General features: G+C 44.4%; 6 protein-coding genes, 1 long non-coding RNA gene and 1 other non-coding gene across 11 annotated transcripts in view; 5 read left to right on the top strand and 3 right to left on the bottom strand.

Annotated features, from left to right (window-relative positions):
* The window catches only part of LOC104807687 (tryptophan N-monooxygenase 1), a 2,182-nt gene extending 273 nt beyond the window's left edge, over positions 1 to 1,909 (top strand). The window contains exons 2-3 of the mRNA XM_019201886.1: positions 1 to 921; positions 1,111 to 1,909. Coding sequence (XP_019057431.1) covers positions 1 to 921; positions 1,111 to 1,743 — 1,554 coding nt within the window. The 3' untranslated portion in view covers positions 1,744 to 1,909. The remainder of the gene's footprint in view (positions 922 to 1,110) is intronic.
* Positions 1,910 to 2,001: 92 nt separating this feature from the next.
* LOC104807686 (pentatricopeptide repeat-containing protein At4g39952, mitochondrial) lies at positions 2,002 to 4,593 on the top strand. The gene has a single exon (XM_010533066.2). It carries the CDS (start codon positions 2,178 to 2,180, stop codon positions 4,581 to 4,583), a length of 2,406 nt encoding a protein of 801 aa, XP_010531368.1. The 5' UTR covers positions 2,002 to 2,177; the 3' UTR covers positions 4,584 to 4,593.
* Positions 4,594 to 4,975: 382 nt separating this feature from the next.
* LOC104807685 (lipase 3) lies at positions 4,976 to 6,445 on the top strand. Its single transcript, XM_010533065.2, has 4 exons — positions 4,976 to 5,633; positions 5,785 to 5,877; positions 5,954 to 6,021; positions 6,112 to 6,445. The coding sequence occupies exons 1-4, from the start codon at positions 4,986 to 4,988 to the stop codon at positions 6,239 to 6,241; spliced, it is 939 nt and encodes a 312-aa protein (XP_010531367.1). The 5' UTR covers positions 4,976 to 4,985; the 3' UTR covers positions 6,242 to 6,445.
* Positions 6,446 to 6,719: 274 nt separating this feature from the next.
* LOC104807682 (chaperone protein dnaJ A6, chloroplastic) lies at positions 6,720 to 10,276 on the top strand. Its single transcript, XM_010533063.2, has 8 exons — positions 6,720 to 6,845; positions 7,298 to 7,424; positions 7,676 to 7,817; positions 7,969 to 8,026; positions 8,400 to 8,442; positions 8,828 to 8,876; positions 8,979 to 9,059; positions 9,150 to 10,276. Exons 2-8 carry the CDS (start codon positions 7,315 to 7,317, stop codon positions 10,002 to 10,004), a joined length of 1,338 nt encoding a protein of 445 aa, XP_010531365.1. The 5' UTR covers positions 6,720 to 6,845; positions 7,298 to 7,314; the 3' UTR covers positions 10,005 to 10,276.
* LOC104807684 (haloacid dehalogenase-like hydrolase domain-containing protein At4g39970) lies at positions 10,187 to 12,440 on the bottom strand. The gene is made up of 11 exons (XM_010533064.2): positions 12,001 to 12,440; positions 11,812 to 11,905; positions 11,669 to 11,713; positions 11,527 to 11,577; positions 11,363 to 11,437; positions 11,229 to 11,262; positions 11,095 to 11,150; positions 10,956 to 11,013; positions 10,807 to 10,868; positions 10,659 to 10,705; positions 10,187 to 10,567 (listed from the first exon to the last, which is right to left on the bottom strand). The coding sequence occupies exons 1-11, from the start codon at positions 12,360 to 12,362 to the stop codon at positions 10,519 to 10,521; spliced, it is 933 nt and encodes a 310-aa protein (XP_010531366.1). The 5' UTR covers positions 12,363 to 12,440; the 3' UTR covers positions 10,187 to 10,518.
* Positions 10,391 to 10,475, bottom strand: TRNAM-CAU. Its single transcript is given in 2 exon segments — positions 10,391 to 10,426; positions 10,438 to 10,475. It is a non-coding gene; the product is annotated as a tRNA-Met (tRNA).
* A 180-nt stretch (positions 12,441 to 12,620) lies between the features above and the next one.
* LOC104807680 lies at positions 12,621 to 14,313 on the bottom strand. The gene is made up of 3 exons (XM_010533062.2): positions 13,491 to 14,313; positions 13,237 to 13,347; positions 12,621 to 13,143 (listed from the first exon to the last, which is right to left on the bottom strand). Exons 1-3 carry the CDS (start codon positions 14,100 to 14,102, stop codon positions 12,916 to 12,918), a joined length of 951 nt encoding a protein of 316 aa, XP_010531364.1. The 5' UTR covers positions 14,103 to 14,313; the 3' UTR covers positions 12,621 to 12,915.
* Positions 14,314 to 14,418: 105 nt separating this feature from the next.
* On the top strand, positions 14,419 to 16,543 carry LOC104807681. 4 transcript variants are annotated; one of them, XR_770841.2, is made up of 4 exons: positions 14,419 to 14,761; positions 15,310 to 15,387; positions 15,475 to 15,751; positions 15,924 to 16,543. It is a non-coding gene; the product is annotated as an uncharacterized LOC104807681 (long non-coding RNA). The 4 variants fall into 4 exon arrangements; XR_770840.2 differs by having other exon boundaries at positions 15,210 to 15,387; XR_770839.2 differs by having other exon boundaries at positions 14,420 to 15,387; positions 15,501 to 15,751.
* The last annotated feature ends 3 nt before the right edge of the window (positions 16,544 to 16,546 follow it).

Raw genomic sequence — 16,546 nt, 5'->3', positions numbered from 1 at the left:
ACGCTCCAAGCCGTTGTCGTGATAGTTCTGATGATGCTATTCAAGAGACTGATGATGAAATCTCCAAAGGATGGATCGAAGAAACTGCCGCTGCCACCGGGATTCGCCGGATGGCCGGTCGTCGGTATGGTTCCGGCGATGCTAAACAACCGTCCGGTTTTCCGGTGGCTTCACAGCCTCATGAAGCGGCTCAACACAGAGATCGCATGCGTTCGGCTCGGCAACACTCACGTGATCCCCGTCACGTGCCCTCAGATCGCTCGCGAGATGTTCAAGCAACAGGACGCTATCTTCGCGTCGAGACCCCTCTCTTACGCTCAGAAGGTTCTCTCTAACGGCTACAAGACTTGCGTCATTACACCGTTCGGGGAACAGTTCAAGAAAATGAGGAGAGTGGTTATGACGGAAATCGTTTGTCCCGCGAGACACAGGTGGCTTCACGACAAGAGAGCCGAGGAAACCGACCACTTGACGGCTTGGCTCTACAACATGGTCAAGAGCTCGAGCACTGTCGATTTCCGCGATGTGAGCAGGCACTACTGTGGTAACGTTATCAAGAAGCTTTTCTTCGGGACGAGGACATTCGGGTCGGGGAAAACGGCGGCGGACGGTGGACCAACGGCCGAGGACATCGAGCACATGGAGGCCATGTTTGATGGGCTTGGTTTTACGTTCGCGTTCTGCATATCGGATTTCCTTCCGTGGCTCACCGGCCTCGATCTGAACGGTCACGAGAAGATCATGAGAAGGGCGAGTGCTGTTATGGACAAATACCATGACCCTATCGTGGATGAGAGGATTAAGATGTGGAGAGAAGGGAAGAGAACTCAAGTTGAAGACTTTCTTGACGTTTTCATCTCCTTGAAGAATGAAGATGGGAACCCTTTGTTGACTCCCGACGAAATCAAACCCACACTCAAGGTAAAAATACAAATTTGACTTAGCTGATATTTGGACCGGATCTATGACATGGAGTGTCCAGGACATGCAAGTTGTTGTGTTGTAGTGGACTAGTCCATAGACTTGTATTTTTCTCGTGGTCCATGCATGCATACAATTCTTCTTTGGACAAATGGCTAAACTATAGAATTCAAATGGGTATATCCACAGGAACTGGTGATGGCGGCGCCGGATAACCCGTCGAACGCCGTGGAATGGACGATGGCAGAGATGGTGAACAACCCGGAGATCCTCCGAAAGGCCATGGAAGAGATCGACAGGGTCGTCGGAAAGGACAGGCTCGTGCAAGAATCCGACATCCCTAAACTCAACTACGTCAAAGCCTGTCTCCGTGAAGCATTCCGTCTCCACCCGGTTGCGGCCTTCAACCTCCCACACGTCGCGCTCTGCGACACGACCGTCGCTGGCTACCACATCCCCAAGGGAAGCCAGGTGCTGCTCAGCCGGTACGGCCTCGGACGCAACCCCAAAGTTTGGTCCGACCCACTTAGCTTCAAGCCCGAGAGACACCTCAACGAGTGCTCCGAGGTCACGTTGATCGAGAACGACCTCAGGTTCATCTCCTTCAGCACCGGTCGAAGAGGCTGCGCTGCTCCGGCTCTAGGCACGGCCATTACCACCATGATGCTGGCGAGGATTCTTCAGGGGTTCACGTGGAAGTTGCCGGAGGGGGAGAGACGGGTCGAGCTCGTGGAGTCGAGCCATGACTTGTTCTTGGCTAAGCCTTTGGTCATGGTTGGTGAGCCGAGGTTGGCCGACCATCTTTACCCGACGGTGAACTGAGTCGGCGAGGATGTGTATATACCAATAATTTTATTTTGTGTTAATGTTATTATGACCCAAGGTTTTGGTCCTCTTATGGGACAAAATCATGTTATGTTTGGAGATACTTGGTTTGTGTCTCCTTATATATATATTTTTTGTTTTAATAAATTTTGGTCTTTCTCCACTTAAAAATCGTGATAATAATTAATAATAAGATTATTATCGTCAAGCTGTGTAGCCCTCGTCCCATCGAGCTTTTGGATCCTTGTAACAAAAAAATCTCTTCCAATAAAGATTTTAATTGGAGTATATGATACTTCAACTGTCTCATTCTCTACCCATTTTACGTAAGTACCTTTTGATTTTTTAGGTTTGGTCCTGAATTCATGTCGCCATCGTGCACGATGAATCGATGAGATTCGTCGGGTTGCCCTGTCGAGGACCGTATTGCAATGCTTATGCCCATACGAGCCCGGTTCTTCAAACCCAGACTTGGTTCTGTCGGGATTTCTTCGATTTTGTCTGTTTCTTCTTCTTCAACGAGCTTCATCGATCGCCACATTGACTCATTTCTATGCGATCGAAGTTCAATTGCTACGACGACGTTAGAGTTTCTGATTAAACACCATGCTCTAATCGTTACCAACGGTAACTCCGACAATATCTTTATAGCGTCCAAGTTGATATCCTCTTACGCTTCGCTGGGGAAACCCCATGTTTCATTTCGAGTCTTCGATTCCGTTAGCCGGAGAGATGGGTTTCTATGGAACTCCATCATCAAAGCCTACTTCTCTAATGGAGATTATTCCCGAGCCGTCGGTCTATTCTTCTCCATGCGGTTATCTAGGGAGTCACCTGATCACTTCACGGTCCCGATGGTTGTTTCGTCCTGCGCGGAGCTTTTATGGGAGGATATCGGGAATTACGTTCATGGGTTGGTCTTAAAATGCGGGATTTTTGAAGGAAACACTGCGATTGGATCTTCCTTCGTGCATTTCTATGCCAAGTGTGGTCGTCTAGAAGCCGCCTCTCTTATGTTCGACGAAATGCCTGAGAGAGACGTGGTTGCTTGGACCGCGATCATATCTGGGCATGTGCAGAATGACGAGAGCGAGAAGGGTCTGGAATATCTTTGCGAAATGCACAGGAATTGTACTGATGCTGAAAAGCCGAATTCTCGAACGTTAGAGCGCGGTTTCCAGGCTTGTGCAAATTTGGGTGCTTTAACGGAAGGAAGGTGTCTGCACAGCTTAGTGGCGAAAAATGGTTTATCTTCTTCTCAAATGGTTCAGTCTTCGTTTTTTTCCTTGTATGCAAAATGTGGGAGTCCAGTTGAAGCTTATCTCTCTTTCCACGAATTGGGCGATCGAGATATGTTTTCATGGACATCAGTTATATCTTCACTCGCAAGATCCGGGAACATGAAAGGAAGTTTTGATCTGTTCTGGGAAATGCAGACAAACGGAATACAGCCGGATGAGATTGTCATTAGTTGTTTGATTAATGAGCTTGGTAATAAGATGCTCGTGTCCCAGGGAAAAGCCTTTCACGGATTGATTATAAGGCACTGTTATCCTTTGGATGCCACAGTGAGCAATGCATTTTTGTCTGCTTACTGCAAATTTGAGCTTTTGTCTATGGCTGAGAAGCTTTTCCGAGGGATACCGGAAGGTAATAAAGATGCTTGGAATTTAATGGTTAAAGGCTACGGTAAAATGAAATGTGACGTGAAGTGTGTCGAGCTATTTAGACAGATGCAGAATCTTGGAATTGAAGCTGACTATACTAGCTTGGCCTCGGTCATATCTTCATGTTCCCGCATAGGAGCAGAGCATGTTGGCAAGTCGTTACATTGCTATGTCGTCAAAAGTCACTTGGATCGTAACATTTCAGTTGTCAATTCTCTTATAGATTTGTATGGAAAGACGGGTGACTTGACCGTTGCCTGGAGGATGTTTCGGGAAACAGAGAAGAATATTATCACTTGGAACACGATGATTGCATCGTATGTTCATTGTGACCAATCTGACAAAGCAATTGCATTGTTTGATAGAATGATTTCGGAAAATTTGAAGCCAACCTCAGCAACTTTGGTGACTGTACTTACGGCTTGTGCCAATCTGGGATCTCTGGAGACAGGGCAAAGGATTCATATGTACATCACAGAAGGTGGGTATGAGGTGAATCTATCTCTTGCAACTGCACTGGTTGGCATGTATGCAAAATGTGGGCAGCTCGAGAAATCCCGAGAACTGTTTGATTCCGTGAGGGATAAGGATGCAGTTTGTTGGAATGTGATGATATCGGGATATGGACTGCATGGACATGTGGAATCGGCAATAGAGCTCTTCCATCGAATGGAGGAATCCAAGGTTGAGCCAAATGGTCTTACTTATCTTGCTCTTCTCTCGGCTTGTAAGCATTCTGGCTTTGCTGAAGAAGGCAAGTACCTCTTCCAGAAGATGCATCATCACAATTTGAAACCCAGCTTGAAGCATTACGCATGTATGGTGGATCTTCTTGCCCGTTCTGGAGATTTTCATGATGCTGAAGCCATGGTAATGTCGATGTCCATCTCACCGGACCATGTTATATGGGGAAACTTGTTAAGCATTTGTCTGACACATAACGAGTTCGAGATGGGGATACGAATGGCACAACATGCAATTGAAAGCGACCCGCATAACGATGGGTACCATATAACGCTAGCCAACATGTACAGCGCCGCTGGTAACTGGGAACTTGCAGAAAGGGCACGAAAGGTTATGAAGGAGCTAGGAGTTGAGAAGAGAGCTGGTCACAGCTCTGTTTCTGGGGCTTTTCCTTCATCCTTCTCAGTGTCTGATTCTTCAGGTTGATCCAGAAAGCCTAATTTATATTCAGACACCTCTCACTGCAAGACATGCATGGACATTCACCCCCATTGAGTGAATCCACTGGGAAATAGAGACAGACATGGACAAAACGATATTTTCCCAGGTTTGGTTTTGAATCTGGAAGCGCTTGGAGGTTTCTTGTTGCACACGGTTCTGTGAAGGCAAACGGTTCTGCTGGAGAATTAAGTCTTACCATGGGGTTATTATTCTGAATTTAAATAACTCTGTATATTCCAAAATAATCTCAGACAAGGAAGGCGTACCAAATTTTGTACTATAAACATTTAAAAAGAAAAGTTTTGTTCAATGTTACACTTCATCAATAATGGGGCTTTATTTTTTACCCGAAAATAGCCGGGTTTGTTCAATTATATATATTCGCATATGTTCTTCTCAGTGCTCTCAGACATGACGGGTTGTTTCAGCTTCACGGCTTGTCGGAACAGATACTACCGTTTCAGCTTCTCCTCCCTCGGTCTCCGGTCATCGACGGTGGATCTCGGCGATGGGACCATCATTCATTGCTGGGTCCCACGGACCCACCTCGACGACAAACCCACGCTCCTCCTCCTCCACGGGCTCGGAGCCAATGCCATGTGGCAGTGGGGATGGTGCATCGACCGGTTCATCCCCCGGTTCAACGTCTACGTACCGGACCTCCTCTTCTTCGGGGACTCGCTCACGACTCGGCCCGAGCGTTCCGAGTCGTTCCAGGCCAGGTGCGTGATGGCAATGATGGATGCCCACGGGGTCCGGACCATGACCGTCGCCGGGATCAGCTACGGAGGGTTCGTGGCGTACGCCATGGCGGCGCAGTTTAATGAGAGGATCGATCGTGTGGTGATAATTTGCGCCGGGGTGTCTCTGGATGAGAAGGATATGGATAATGAGCAGTTCAAGGTGAAGAGCGCGGAAGAGGCGGCGACGATTCTGTTTCCTCAGTCTCCGGCGAAGTTCCGGCAGCTTCTCCGGTTTGCTTTCTACAAGCCGCCGATCGGAATCCCATCCTGCATCGCCAAGGACTATATCAGAGTGAGTCTTTTGTTAGTCAAAACTGATTCTCGGACTTTTTCCGTTTTTGGGTAATGGGCATTCGTAAAATTCTCTAATCTTTGCATCTGGGTTTGAAAAATTCTGCTTCCTCGATTGGTAGTGTCGTTGAAGAAATGTCGGAACTTTGCAGGTGATGTGCAAAGAGCATCTTCAAGAGAGGAAAGAAGTGGTGAAGGCACAGCATAAAGGCAGGAGATTTGCCGACCTTCCCAAGATTACTCAGGTTTGGTTCTTCCCTATTACATTCTTTGTATCTCTGTTCCTTCAACTCATGCATTCTTCTCCATTGATCGATGCAGCCGACATTGATCATATGGGGAGAGGAAGATCAAGTCTTCCCAGTGGAATTGGCTCATAGATTGAAAAGGCAAGTTCTCAGCCATGGTGTTGTTTAGGGTTTTCCTGTCTTGTAATGGCCTTTCCTGGTTGATTTCTCATAAAAAAGAAAAAACTGCAGTCATCTCGGGGAGAACGCTCAACTGTCGCTGATAAAGAAGACAGGACATGCAGTAAACCTAGAGAAACCGAAAGAGATGTATAAACGCATGAAATCTTTTCTGGCTGTCCCTCCTAAGGACAAGCCATAAGATACGAGACTCATTCATATTGGCAACTGCATTTGAGGAGAACTGATCCATGGAATGAAGAACACATCAATGGTGTTCTGTCCTATGTAGCATTTCTAAATGCATTATGTATATTTAGTGTTGAAACCAAGTTTCAAGTTTCATGGTATTAATTTAAAATAAAAAAAGGATCTCCTATAAATAAAATATATGCATAATATTAAATGTCTTTTTGTTGATATAACTTGTATGTACGGCAATGAGAGCCAGAAAACGTGAAACTGAGAGGCCATTAGAATATTCTAGTAAAAGTTTAACCAATTGGAAAATTATAGCATGAGACAAGTGGTAAATCTGGACCGTCCAAACCGAACCAACTCATTCTTGAAGCCGAGATTTCGAAGAATCCAACGGTGCTAATTCCGCCGTACACTGGAACGGCAAAAGTATCGGCGCAGAGGAACATCGCTTTGGTGAAAACCATCGTGTATGTTTTCTTCTCCGTTGAGCAAGTAGAGTCCAGCCTCATCCTTCGTCTCCGAAGTCTGTGTTCTGCAAAAGCTCTCTCCTTTTCTCTCTCCGAGGAAAGAGAGCGGAAAAAGGCTAAGCACGAGAAGAGATTTCGGTGCGTTTTCTCCGAATTTCTATCATTTTCTCGACGCCCCATTTTATCGGTGCTTGTAGTGTTAGGTTTCCCTGGCCCTGGATTGATATGCCCTTGTTTTATTAATCGGATTTCTGGAGAAAGTTTGTATTTTTTTCGTTCAGATGTTGAAAAATTCGCGTGCTTTGTAATGGGTATGTTTTGTTTTCCATGAAAGTGAATTTTTTTCCTGCTTATTCGATGCATTTGTTCATTCCGAGTTCAGTATATTGCTTGGCGAAGGGAGGTCTATTGTTCTTTTTCTCTTCCTGTTTATTGCATTTGCTTCTCATGATTGAGAGATTTCTTTTTCGGCTTTTACTGTACGTTGAAGGATAGATATTGCATCTGCTTCACGACTTGCCAGTTTCCTCAGCATGGCATAGTAAGGAAGTTAAAATCTGAGGCATGTGGAACTTATATTGATGTTGCAGGGAGAGTATTGAATCGAATGGCTCTAATACATTTTGGGAGTACGTGTGTTGCTCAATGGGGTATTTGTCCTCTGCTTCAAGTGAGAGCATTTCATCCGAGCAGAGAGAAATCTACCCATCAACCCAGGTACCAGTCAGGGGTATTGATTAGTTCTTAACTTAGTGATATTGAGCCACCATATATTGCTATGGCTGAGAGACTTTCAAGAAGGGCATGACACGTTAGGTTTGTTTAGGTTAGAAGATAGAACGCAATAGAAGTCGGTAACCAAGGGCACTTTGAGATTTCTTGACTTCTTTAGGAATGAAAAAGAAAAGAACTTGCCTGTAGAGGCGCAAATCTGTAGCTAATAGAATGTTTTATTGACAATTTCGCAGTTTGACAAGCCAAATAAGTTGTTTTGGAGCATCAAGGTCTAGTCTGTTCTCGGGCGGGGCCTTACCCTTTTTATCACGGGCAGGCCTTCCTCAAAAGTTGCATTATCGTAGAGGAGCACGCTTCACTGTTAGAGCTGATGCTGTGAGTGTATATTTTCTCTTTCTTTAAATACTGAATGACAGCATCTGTATTTGGGATTGTTATTGTTTTTCATACTTTGAAGAACGCATCTCTCGTTTGCTGAGAAATCTTGCTGACTCTTTTACTTTCGTCTGGTTGTGTATGATTCTAGGATTACTATTCTGTTCTCGGAGTTTCAAAAAATGCAACCAAATCAGAGATTAAAAGTGGTATGTCTGTTCTCTAGATGAGTGAGAGATCATGAATTCCCCATGTATTGTGCATTTGTTGACATGCATAAGCTTATTTATATAATCTCTCTTTAATCAGATGAATTCTTAGCCTTAACTTGGTCTTTACTGCGGTAACTTATTAGGAAAATGTATAATATATATATATATATATATGGTGTATTGGGTTGTAGTGTATGTGTAACCTTTCTCTTTACCATATCCCATCTCTGTTCATCCAAAATGGGACTCACCAAACTACAAAAGATTCATAATTTGCCTTAATTCTTCTCTTTCACATGTTTGGCTTTACCTTGTGGTTTTCTGTAAAAGATGTTCTGATGATGACTTCTCTTCCTTGAATCTGTTTCAGCTTATCGGAAGCTAGCAAGGAATTACCATCCTGATGTCAACAAGTAAGTGAAAAAGGTTAACCTAATTCATCAGCCCAGACAAGGTGTTTTGTTACCTCCCTGTATGAAGATTGGTAGAAATGTTGGCTACAAGTTGGCCAGAGTCCAAGAGCAAGTTTATCGATGCTAAGTCTTTGAAGATATACCTGTGATATTTCATTAGTACTCAGGTTTTGTTTATCTAACAAGAGAACTGCTGGGAAAAAACATGGCACCCTTCAAATTGCTAAGAATTTTCTTAGCGCAGATTTAGAAAATGAAAGTTGCAAACTTTAGTATGTGGATATTGTTCTAGATATCATGTCAACTAAAGGACCAATAAACTATATATTAACTGTGTTTTTCGACCCCCGAGAATTTGGTCTTAAATTTGATATCATGTGTACAGGGATCCAGGGGCAGAACAGAAGTTCAAAGAAATAAGTAATGCTTATGAGGTGAAATCCTACTTCTTTGCTCTCTTGATGGATTTCAAATCTAAAGGTTTACTCTCGGAAGTTTTGGTTTTGCATTTGTAACAACAAAATTTTGTTTTGCAGGTCTTATCAGATGATGAGAAAAGATCCCTATACGACAGGTATGGTGAGGCTGGAGTTAAAGGCGCAGGGGTGGGCACGGGGGTATGTAGTTGAAACATGAACGATTACACATACTTTGTTTAATGACCCGATTAACACCCTCTGATTGCTTCTTTCTTATGACTTCTATAGGATTTCAGTAATCCATTTGATCTATTCGAGTCATTGTTTGAGGGCATGGGGGGTATGGGTATGGGTGGAGGCATGGGTAGAGGATCGAGGAGCAGAGCAGTAGACGGGCAGGATGAGTATTACACACTCGTCTTGAACTTCAAAGAGGCTGTCTTCGGGGTCGAGAAAGAGATAGAGATATCCCGGCTGGAAACCTGCGGTACCTGCAACGGGTCAGGGGCAAAACCCGGAACGAAGCCAACGAAATGCAGTACCTGTGGTGGGCAGGGCCAGGTGGTGTCATCAGCCAGGACGCCTCTGGGTGTATTCCAGCAGGTCATGACGTGTTCTTCATGTCAAGGCACGGGAGAAATCTCGACCCCGTGTGGCACGTGTTCAGGGGACGGACGCGTGAGAAGAACGAAAAGGATAAGCCTGAAGGTGCCGGCTGGGGTGGATTCAGGGAGCAGGCTGAGAGTGAGGGGAGAGGGAAACGCCGGAAGGAGAGGAGGGTCACCGGGCGATCTGTTTGTAGGGATAGAGGTCATTCCAGATCCAGTGCTGAAGCGAGAGGACACAAATATTCTGTACACGTGCAAGATATCGTATATAGATGCTATAATGGGGACGAAGGTGAAAGTGCCGACGGTGGATGGGGTGGTGGAATTGAAGATTCCGGGAGGGACACAGCCGAACACGACGCTGGTGATGGGGAAGAAGGGGGTTCCAGTGCTGAACAAGAGTAACATGAGGGGTGATCAGTTGGTGAAGGTGCAGGTTGAGATTCCAAAGAGACTGAGCAAAGAGGAGAAGAAGCTGATTGAAGAGTTGGCTGATTTAAGCAAGAACAACAAGACAGCTAACACCAGAAGATGATAGCAGTCTTTGAGCTCTGAGAGATGGATGATTTTGTAATGGTTATTATATACATACATATATAGGACCTCATCGCTTGGTGTTCTTTGGGGGGGGGTGGCTTCCTTCAACAAGGGGGAGCTGAGAATGAAGGATACTAAAGGAATTGGGACTTAGAAAAATTAGCTGAGGGGAGGAAAAAAGAAAAGAAAATGAATTTGTTTTGATTGCTCCAGCTTTTGAATTGTATACAACATTCTTTTAATGGGATTTTACTAAAGCGTGCTGTTGCATTTCCAACTTTTGTGTTAAGTTTTGGAATGTATAGTGTGTGTGTATGTCATGTTTGATGTTAGGTTTATTAAACGTCCATCAAATATTCAAAATGAATGAAAAGAAAAAAGAAATGGGGTGAGAGAGGCTCGAACTCTCGACCTCAGGATCACTCAGAAGCTATGAGACCTACGCGCTAGCCAACTGCGCCACCACCCCTTTTGCTTTTCTTCCAAGGCTTAATTACAAAAAGAGTGTTCTATTAGCCCGCAGCAACCACGCTTTGAAGCAGACTCTCCAAGTCCTGAAATCTACAATTTCAACGTATAAAAACCATTATGATACAAGAAGACACGAAAGCTCAAACAACTCACAAGCGTTAGTTTATGTTTGAATACCAACCTCACTTTGCTGAGATCTGAGTAGACTTCTATTGCGTCTTTGAAATCCTGAACCACATTACCCAAAAAATGCATCGACTTTTTTTTTTTATAATCAGAGTAGGGAGAGATTGTACAGGGAAGTCGTTTCTTTCTATGCTAAACCAGACCTGGTCCGAGGTTGAGGAGGTATATGTGATAACACACGACATCCCGGCTTTTGTAGCTGCCTATATCACAAACTCCACCAATACCATCCATTGGTGAATAAGGTTTGATCCAATCTTGGAGTTTGGGTCATTGGTTAGTGCAAAAAGAAGCAAGCCTATCACGCTGTCCTCTATAACCAAACAGTCTTTCTCTGAAACACCAAGCTTCTGCATGAATATCACATGGATCAGATATCAGATGAACTTGAGGTTTTGGTTACCTGTCCTTTTTTTTAGAATTCAGATTACCTTAGCAGCTGTTATATATATCAAAGGATCAGGCTTTTTCTCCTTAACATCGTCCCCTGCAACATACACAAGCCAATTACGACTGAAAACATCAAGAAGCAAGCCAATTCGGAAACAAATGAGATCACATTCACCTGCGAGGAAGCAATCAAGTCCCTGGAAACGCTCCTATCACGTGGAAACGACGGCAGAAACAAATAGATAATAAAAGAACATCGATGAAATCTCAGGGGATAAGAGGCTGAATCTGAAGGTAAGAAAGACTCACAATGCCTATGAGATTCTCAAGACATAGTACCACCGAACTCTTGGTTGCTGCCGAGCAAACAGCCAACTTCTTTCCCTGCATTAATCAATCGTTCACGAAAATGGAGAACCGGCCATAAGCAACAAAACAATCAGATGCTTCAAATGCTCAGAAAAACATCTTACCGCAGTCCTAGCCTCATCCATCAGCCTCAAAACACCAGGTCTTGGTTCCACCTGAATCGACATTTCTGGCAGAATCACTCACCCAAGAACAAGCGAAATAAGCAAATACAATGAACCCTTATACATCTGAATTTCTACTCACAGTTCCAGATTTTATGATTTCTTTGTACCTCTCGGTTTTCCAATCCTGCAAAACCCCGTCTCTGGAATCAATACATTAAGAGGAATTCGGCCCCAGTTTCCAAATTTACAAGATAGCGAATGCAGAACGCTGGAGTCAGTGACCTGAAGAGTGTCGATTAACTTGGCGCGGTCGTCGTCAGTCTCCGGTGGCGAATCAAATATGGTCGAAGTCGGCCAGCCATGCTCCTTGAAGTACCTTCGGCAAGAGCAGGAACATTACCCATCAACAAAAATGTCAAAGCAGAAACATGAGAAGAACTTGAGAGAGAGAGAGAGAGAGAGAGAACCGACCATCTCATCTTAGGTTTTCCACCGCCGACCTGATTCTGGAACACGTCGTAGAATTCGGGACTCCAAGTGAGAGAACTGGACAGAGAAGGAGGGCTCCGAACATTGAAGTGAGCGAAAGCGTCGTTGTAAGCCTGACGGTGCAAATCCTCCGATTCCAGAATCACACCATCGCAATCGAAGATCAGAGCTTCTAGAGATCGCGACGATGCAAAGACCGAAAACCTAGCAGACATAGAAGCTCTTCGATTCGACTTGAAACGCAGCGTCTGAAGACGAGGAAAGGCCACGGATGAAGAAGACGATGAAGCACATACGACGGCGGCGGGAGAGAGAGCCATGGCATGGTAGCGACACACCGCCATTGGTGAACCAAGGTGTTGCTCTCGTATGTCTGCGTGTATGTGTGTGTGTGGCTCTGGAGAGGGCTTTTGCCTTTTTGTATCGCTGTGGTCAATCCGAAAAAAAATACAGAAATCTGTGGCTCCTATTTCTATCAGCACATCTCAATGCATTTTTAACGACCATTAACTAACTTTACCCACTGGTTACAAAAATTGACCATTTTTAATCTTCATATGTAATATATAGGAACAGCTCTTTTTGCAGAGAAATTCATCCTAATAGCAAAAAAAAAAAAAAAACAAAAAACAAAACAGAGCATTTCCACTGTTCCCGGAAACAGTTTCAAATTTACAAACTCCATTGAGAAAGGACACTGAACCCATTTGGAGTGTATCTGTAACGCCATTGTTTCTGTCCACCAGCTTCAGAATGTTGGAGCTCTGAGAAAGACAATGCCAGCTTCCAACACCCATCTATGGCGTTTGTGCAAAAATCAGAAATATTTTTGAATTGTAAACCCCCCAAAATCCTTGTGGAACCAACAAAATCTGCAAGCAAGAAACATCTAAGCAATCAAACAGGGTTCCTTGCCGCTGACTCTGGAACTAACCCGGCATCTGTTTCCATGCTTCTGTCCATGGTGGCTTGATCAATCTGCTTTTCTGGAGGTTTGACATCATTCGGAGAGTTATTATAACCTTCGACTCCAACCAATGTCTTGTCTGAGTTCGGTTTGCTCTCCCATAACTTGCTGTGTTTCACGATTGTAAGTATAAGTTCCAGCTGTTTTTGCTGTTGTTCCTGCAATTACACATACCAATTATCATGTATATGAGTGTGTACACATGCATTCGCATATATGTGCGCATATGGCAATATGATTAGAACTTTTACCTGCATAGCTATCAAAACTTTCTGGATTTCATGGATCTCCTTTTCCAGAATGTCTTCTTGCACCGCTAATGCCCTTGTGGCCTCTGAATTCTTCTGAGCCAAAGCTGCAATCTTTGAACATTGCACCGACAATGGAAACCGGATCAGTTTCTATCATCTAACAACATCATGCAGAGATTTCGAACCAAGCCAATTGGATAGATGCACTTTCAACAATATATCATGCATCCAAGATGAGTCACAAGATTTGATACCTCTGCGATTGGCTGTTTCAAAGCACTCTTCGTGACTCGGAATCGATTTCCGAGCTTCTCCAGGTGCTTAGATAGAACCCTGATTATCGTCGCGGAGTTCCTCAGCTCCTCTTCCAGATTCTCGACCCTCTTGATCAAGTTCATGCTCTCTCCTCTCATTGGATCTCCGCAAATCCTCTTCCACTGCCTCCGTCTTATCCACGCGCCTATCACCACCCCACCCACCAATCCTGCAACCCCGCATAGCGCAACCCTCTTCCACATTTCTCCCAAAATCTCGTTTTTCAGCCCTAAAACCGAGCAATTCACCGCGAAAGCCACTGAAATGACTGTCGAGGAAGCAATAAGTACCAATTCGGCAAGCGAGAGAAAACTATCGAAGTCGAAAACCCTGAAATCGTCAAAGATCGGCGCACTTGCGGACGCAACACTCTCGGATTCGTGAGCTCGGAGAGAACAGGGGCATAATTTGAGATCGAGGCGAAGAGTGGGGTAACGGTGTAGTGCCCAGAACCGTGAAGGCGACATAGCCGATGGGGGAGATTGGTTATGGTTTCCGAAAGATGAACTCACCGAAATTGCAATTCGCGGAGAGAGAGCAAGCGACATCATCGCATCAAGATTCGATTCAGTGAGTTTTGGGCGATGAAATTCGCCTGGAGACTAAGGTTTTTGGTGGGTTCAGTTGGAGATCTGAGGAAGAAAAAGAAGAAAAGGGCATGCGCTGTTTCCGGATACCGAACAACGGGAATTAAGAGACGAAAGAGACGAGTGGAGGATAAGAGCATGTCCAGGTCTGGCGCATGTTAGTGAGATGCGCCAGCGGAAAGATAAAAATGCGGCTTTTCGTTATATATTTATAATATCAAGTCTGGGCTTGTGGCCCATTATGAGCCCATGTTTTCTTTTATTATTTTTTTGTTCTCACATTGCTCACTTCGGCTCCACGGTAACAGAAGTACGCCGGCGAACAAGGGAGCCGACCTCTCTTCACGTCGGGTTCGGAGTTAGGGTTTTTGGTGATCGCAATGCACCGGCGTTGTGTAACGTTGTTTAGCTCGTTTTTATCGGAGGCGGATCTCGAGCGATCGAGCTGTTTGGCCGGCGGCGGAATGGAGACGCACAATGTGGAGTTGAAGGTGTACGATACGATAACGCAGCAGAAGGAGGTGTTCAAGCCGATCGAGCCCGGTAAATTCGGCATGTACGTCGAAAGTGTACAATACGATGACGCAGCAGCAGCAGGTTTTCTCCTTCGGCATCCTCTCCAGGTATGTTTGTTCTAGCTTTCCCGACTATCTGGATCTCCATCAATTTGGATTTGAGTGCTTCTGGTGAAGTCGGTTGTTACGGTGATTTGCATTCGGATTGCTAGTGGAGAATCTTTGTTCCCTTGTGCTGCGGTTGTTGTCCTATTTTTGTAGTTAATTAGAACCTGAAAGATCGCTGATGAAATATTTGTGATCATACATTCAAATCGCATTTTTTGATTCCTGTTATTATACCTACTAGAATTGAAGAATAAAATAGAGATTTTGAATTCGGTCTCTTTGGAATTCTTGAAAAGGTATGTCGGCTTGATTAGCTTCCTTGCTATTTTCTTTGTTCTTGTCCGGTCTCTCTGAAATTCTTGAAAGATGTGATATAGCATTAGTAGGGTAATGAATAAGGTTAAACCATAGATAAGGTGTATGATCCCGTGTGCCAATTTTGTCTCAGATCATTGAGAAAGATTGTGGGTATGTAGTGGATGGAAATGTGTGCTTCTCTGTTAATACTTGATAATTCACCAAATTGTGGCCAATTATCTGGACAAAAGCTTGATCATACCAGAACCGGTGGATGTGTTGCTGTTGACTCAAGGAAGCGCAACCCAGCTGACTTTGCCTTATGAAAGGTTTAAAATCACAATTTTTTGGTATCCTTTCTCTGAGACAGTATGTCAAGGTCTGGAGTTTTGATTTCTCATTCATTCGTAACACAGGTACTTATATCAGCTGATCAATGCAGGCTGCTAAACCTGGTGAGCCACATTGGGAGAGTCCTTGGGGCCTGGAAGACCAGGGTGGCACATAGAATGCAGTGCAATGAGTGCCCATTATCTTTCTCCAAGATTTGACACTCATGGTGATGGCATAGATCTGATATTTCCTCATCGGGCGAAGTGAGTTCGAAGCTAAAATGTCAGATGACTTGAATGCATCCCATATACTAACAGGTTCTTTACAAGATGCATCAACAGTTTTCGGGGCAAGCTCAAGGTATTCACATATGACATTGATTAAGTTGATCCTCTTCCATTTCCCCTTTCCTTATCCTTTGCCTCCTGCCCGCCTTTCTGCATCTGATGTAAAACATTAGCTCTGCTTGTTCGTGCATATCAATGGCTTGTTCTGCCATTTATGCCTTTCAATTTTACGGAAAATGCAACAGAAGCAGCGGATGCCACTGATTATGTACCTCACAGAGGTTGAAAAAGCAGCTAGGGAGATGCTGGATGTACTCGGCCTGCTGTTTAATCTCAGATATGGCGAGGTAATAATGCCTATGTGAGAGAGTTGTGCTGTTGACACCTTTGGTAATGGGCTTGAGAAGTTTCTGACAGAGTTGAGGCAAAAGGCACCACTGGCAAGGGCAGGACTGGAGAAAGAAGACATCATGATTGATCGAAGAGAGGACAAGAGCTCGGAAGAATAAGGCGTTTGAGAGAATCGATCAGATCAGAGCAGAGTTGACTATATCAAGGGAATATCCCTCATGGATGTCGAGGGCAAAACCATTTGGAGACCATGTGCCCTCTCCTCCTAAACGGTTAAGCCTCAGCTGCAATTGAGGAAGTAACTTATGGCGTTTACTCTTAAAACCCGAATTTTCGTATGTATAGGTTCGTAGACGGAAGTGAATTCTTGGCCTGATGGCATGAATCTTTAGCTCGAGTTCTAGAGTTGTATAAATAAAGCCATAAGAATAATTGTTTCATATCGTGTTTCGGCTATAGTTTGGTTTAGGTATGTCGGTTCAGTGAATAGAACCGGAATAGATATGTTGGTTCAGGT

This window comes from Tarenaya hassleriana, unplaced genomic scaffold, assembly GCF_000463585.1.
Source record: "Tarenaya hassleriana unplaced genomic scaffold, ASM46358v1 Cleome13, whole genome shotgun sequence".
Lineage (NCBI taxonomy): Eukaryota > Viridiplantae > Streptophyta > Magnoliopsida > Brassicales > Cleomaceae > Tarenaya > Tarenaya hassleriana.
Note: the sequence above shows the minus strand (reverse complement) of the source record. Positions and strands in the feature narration are given on the sequence as shown.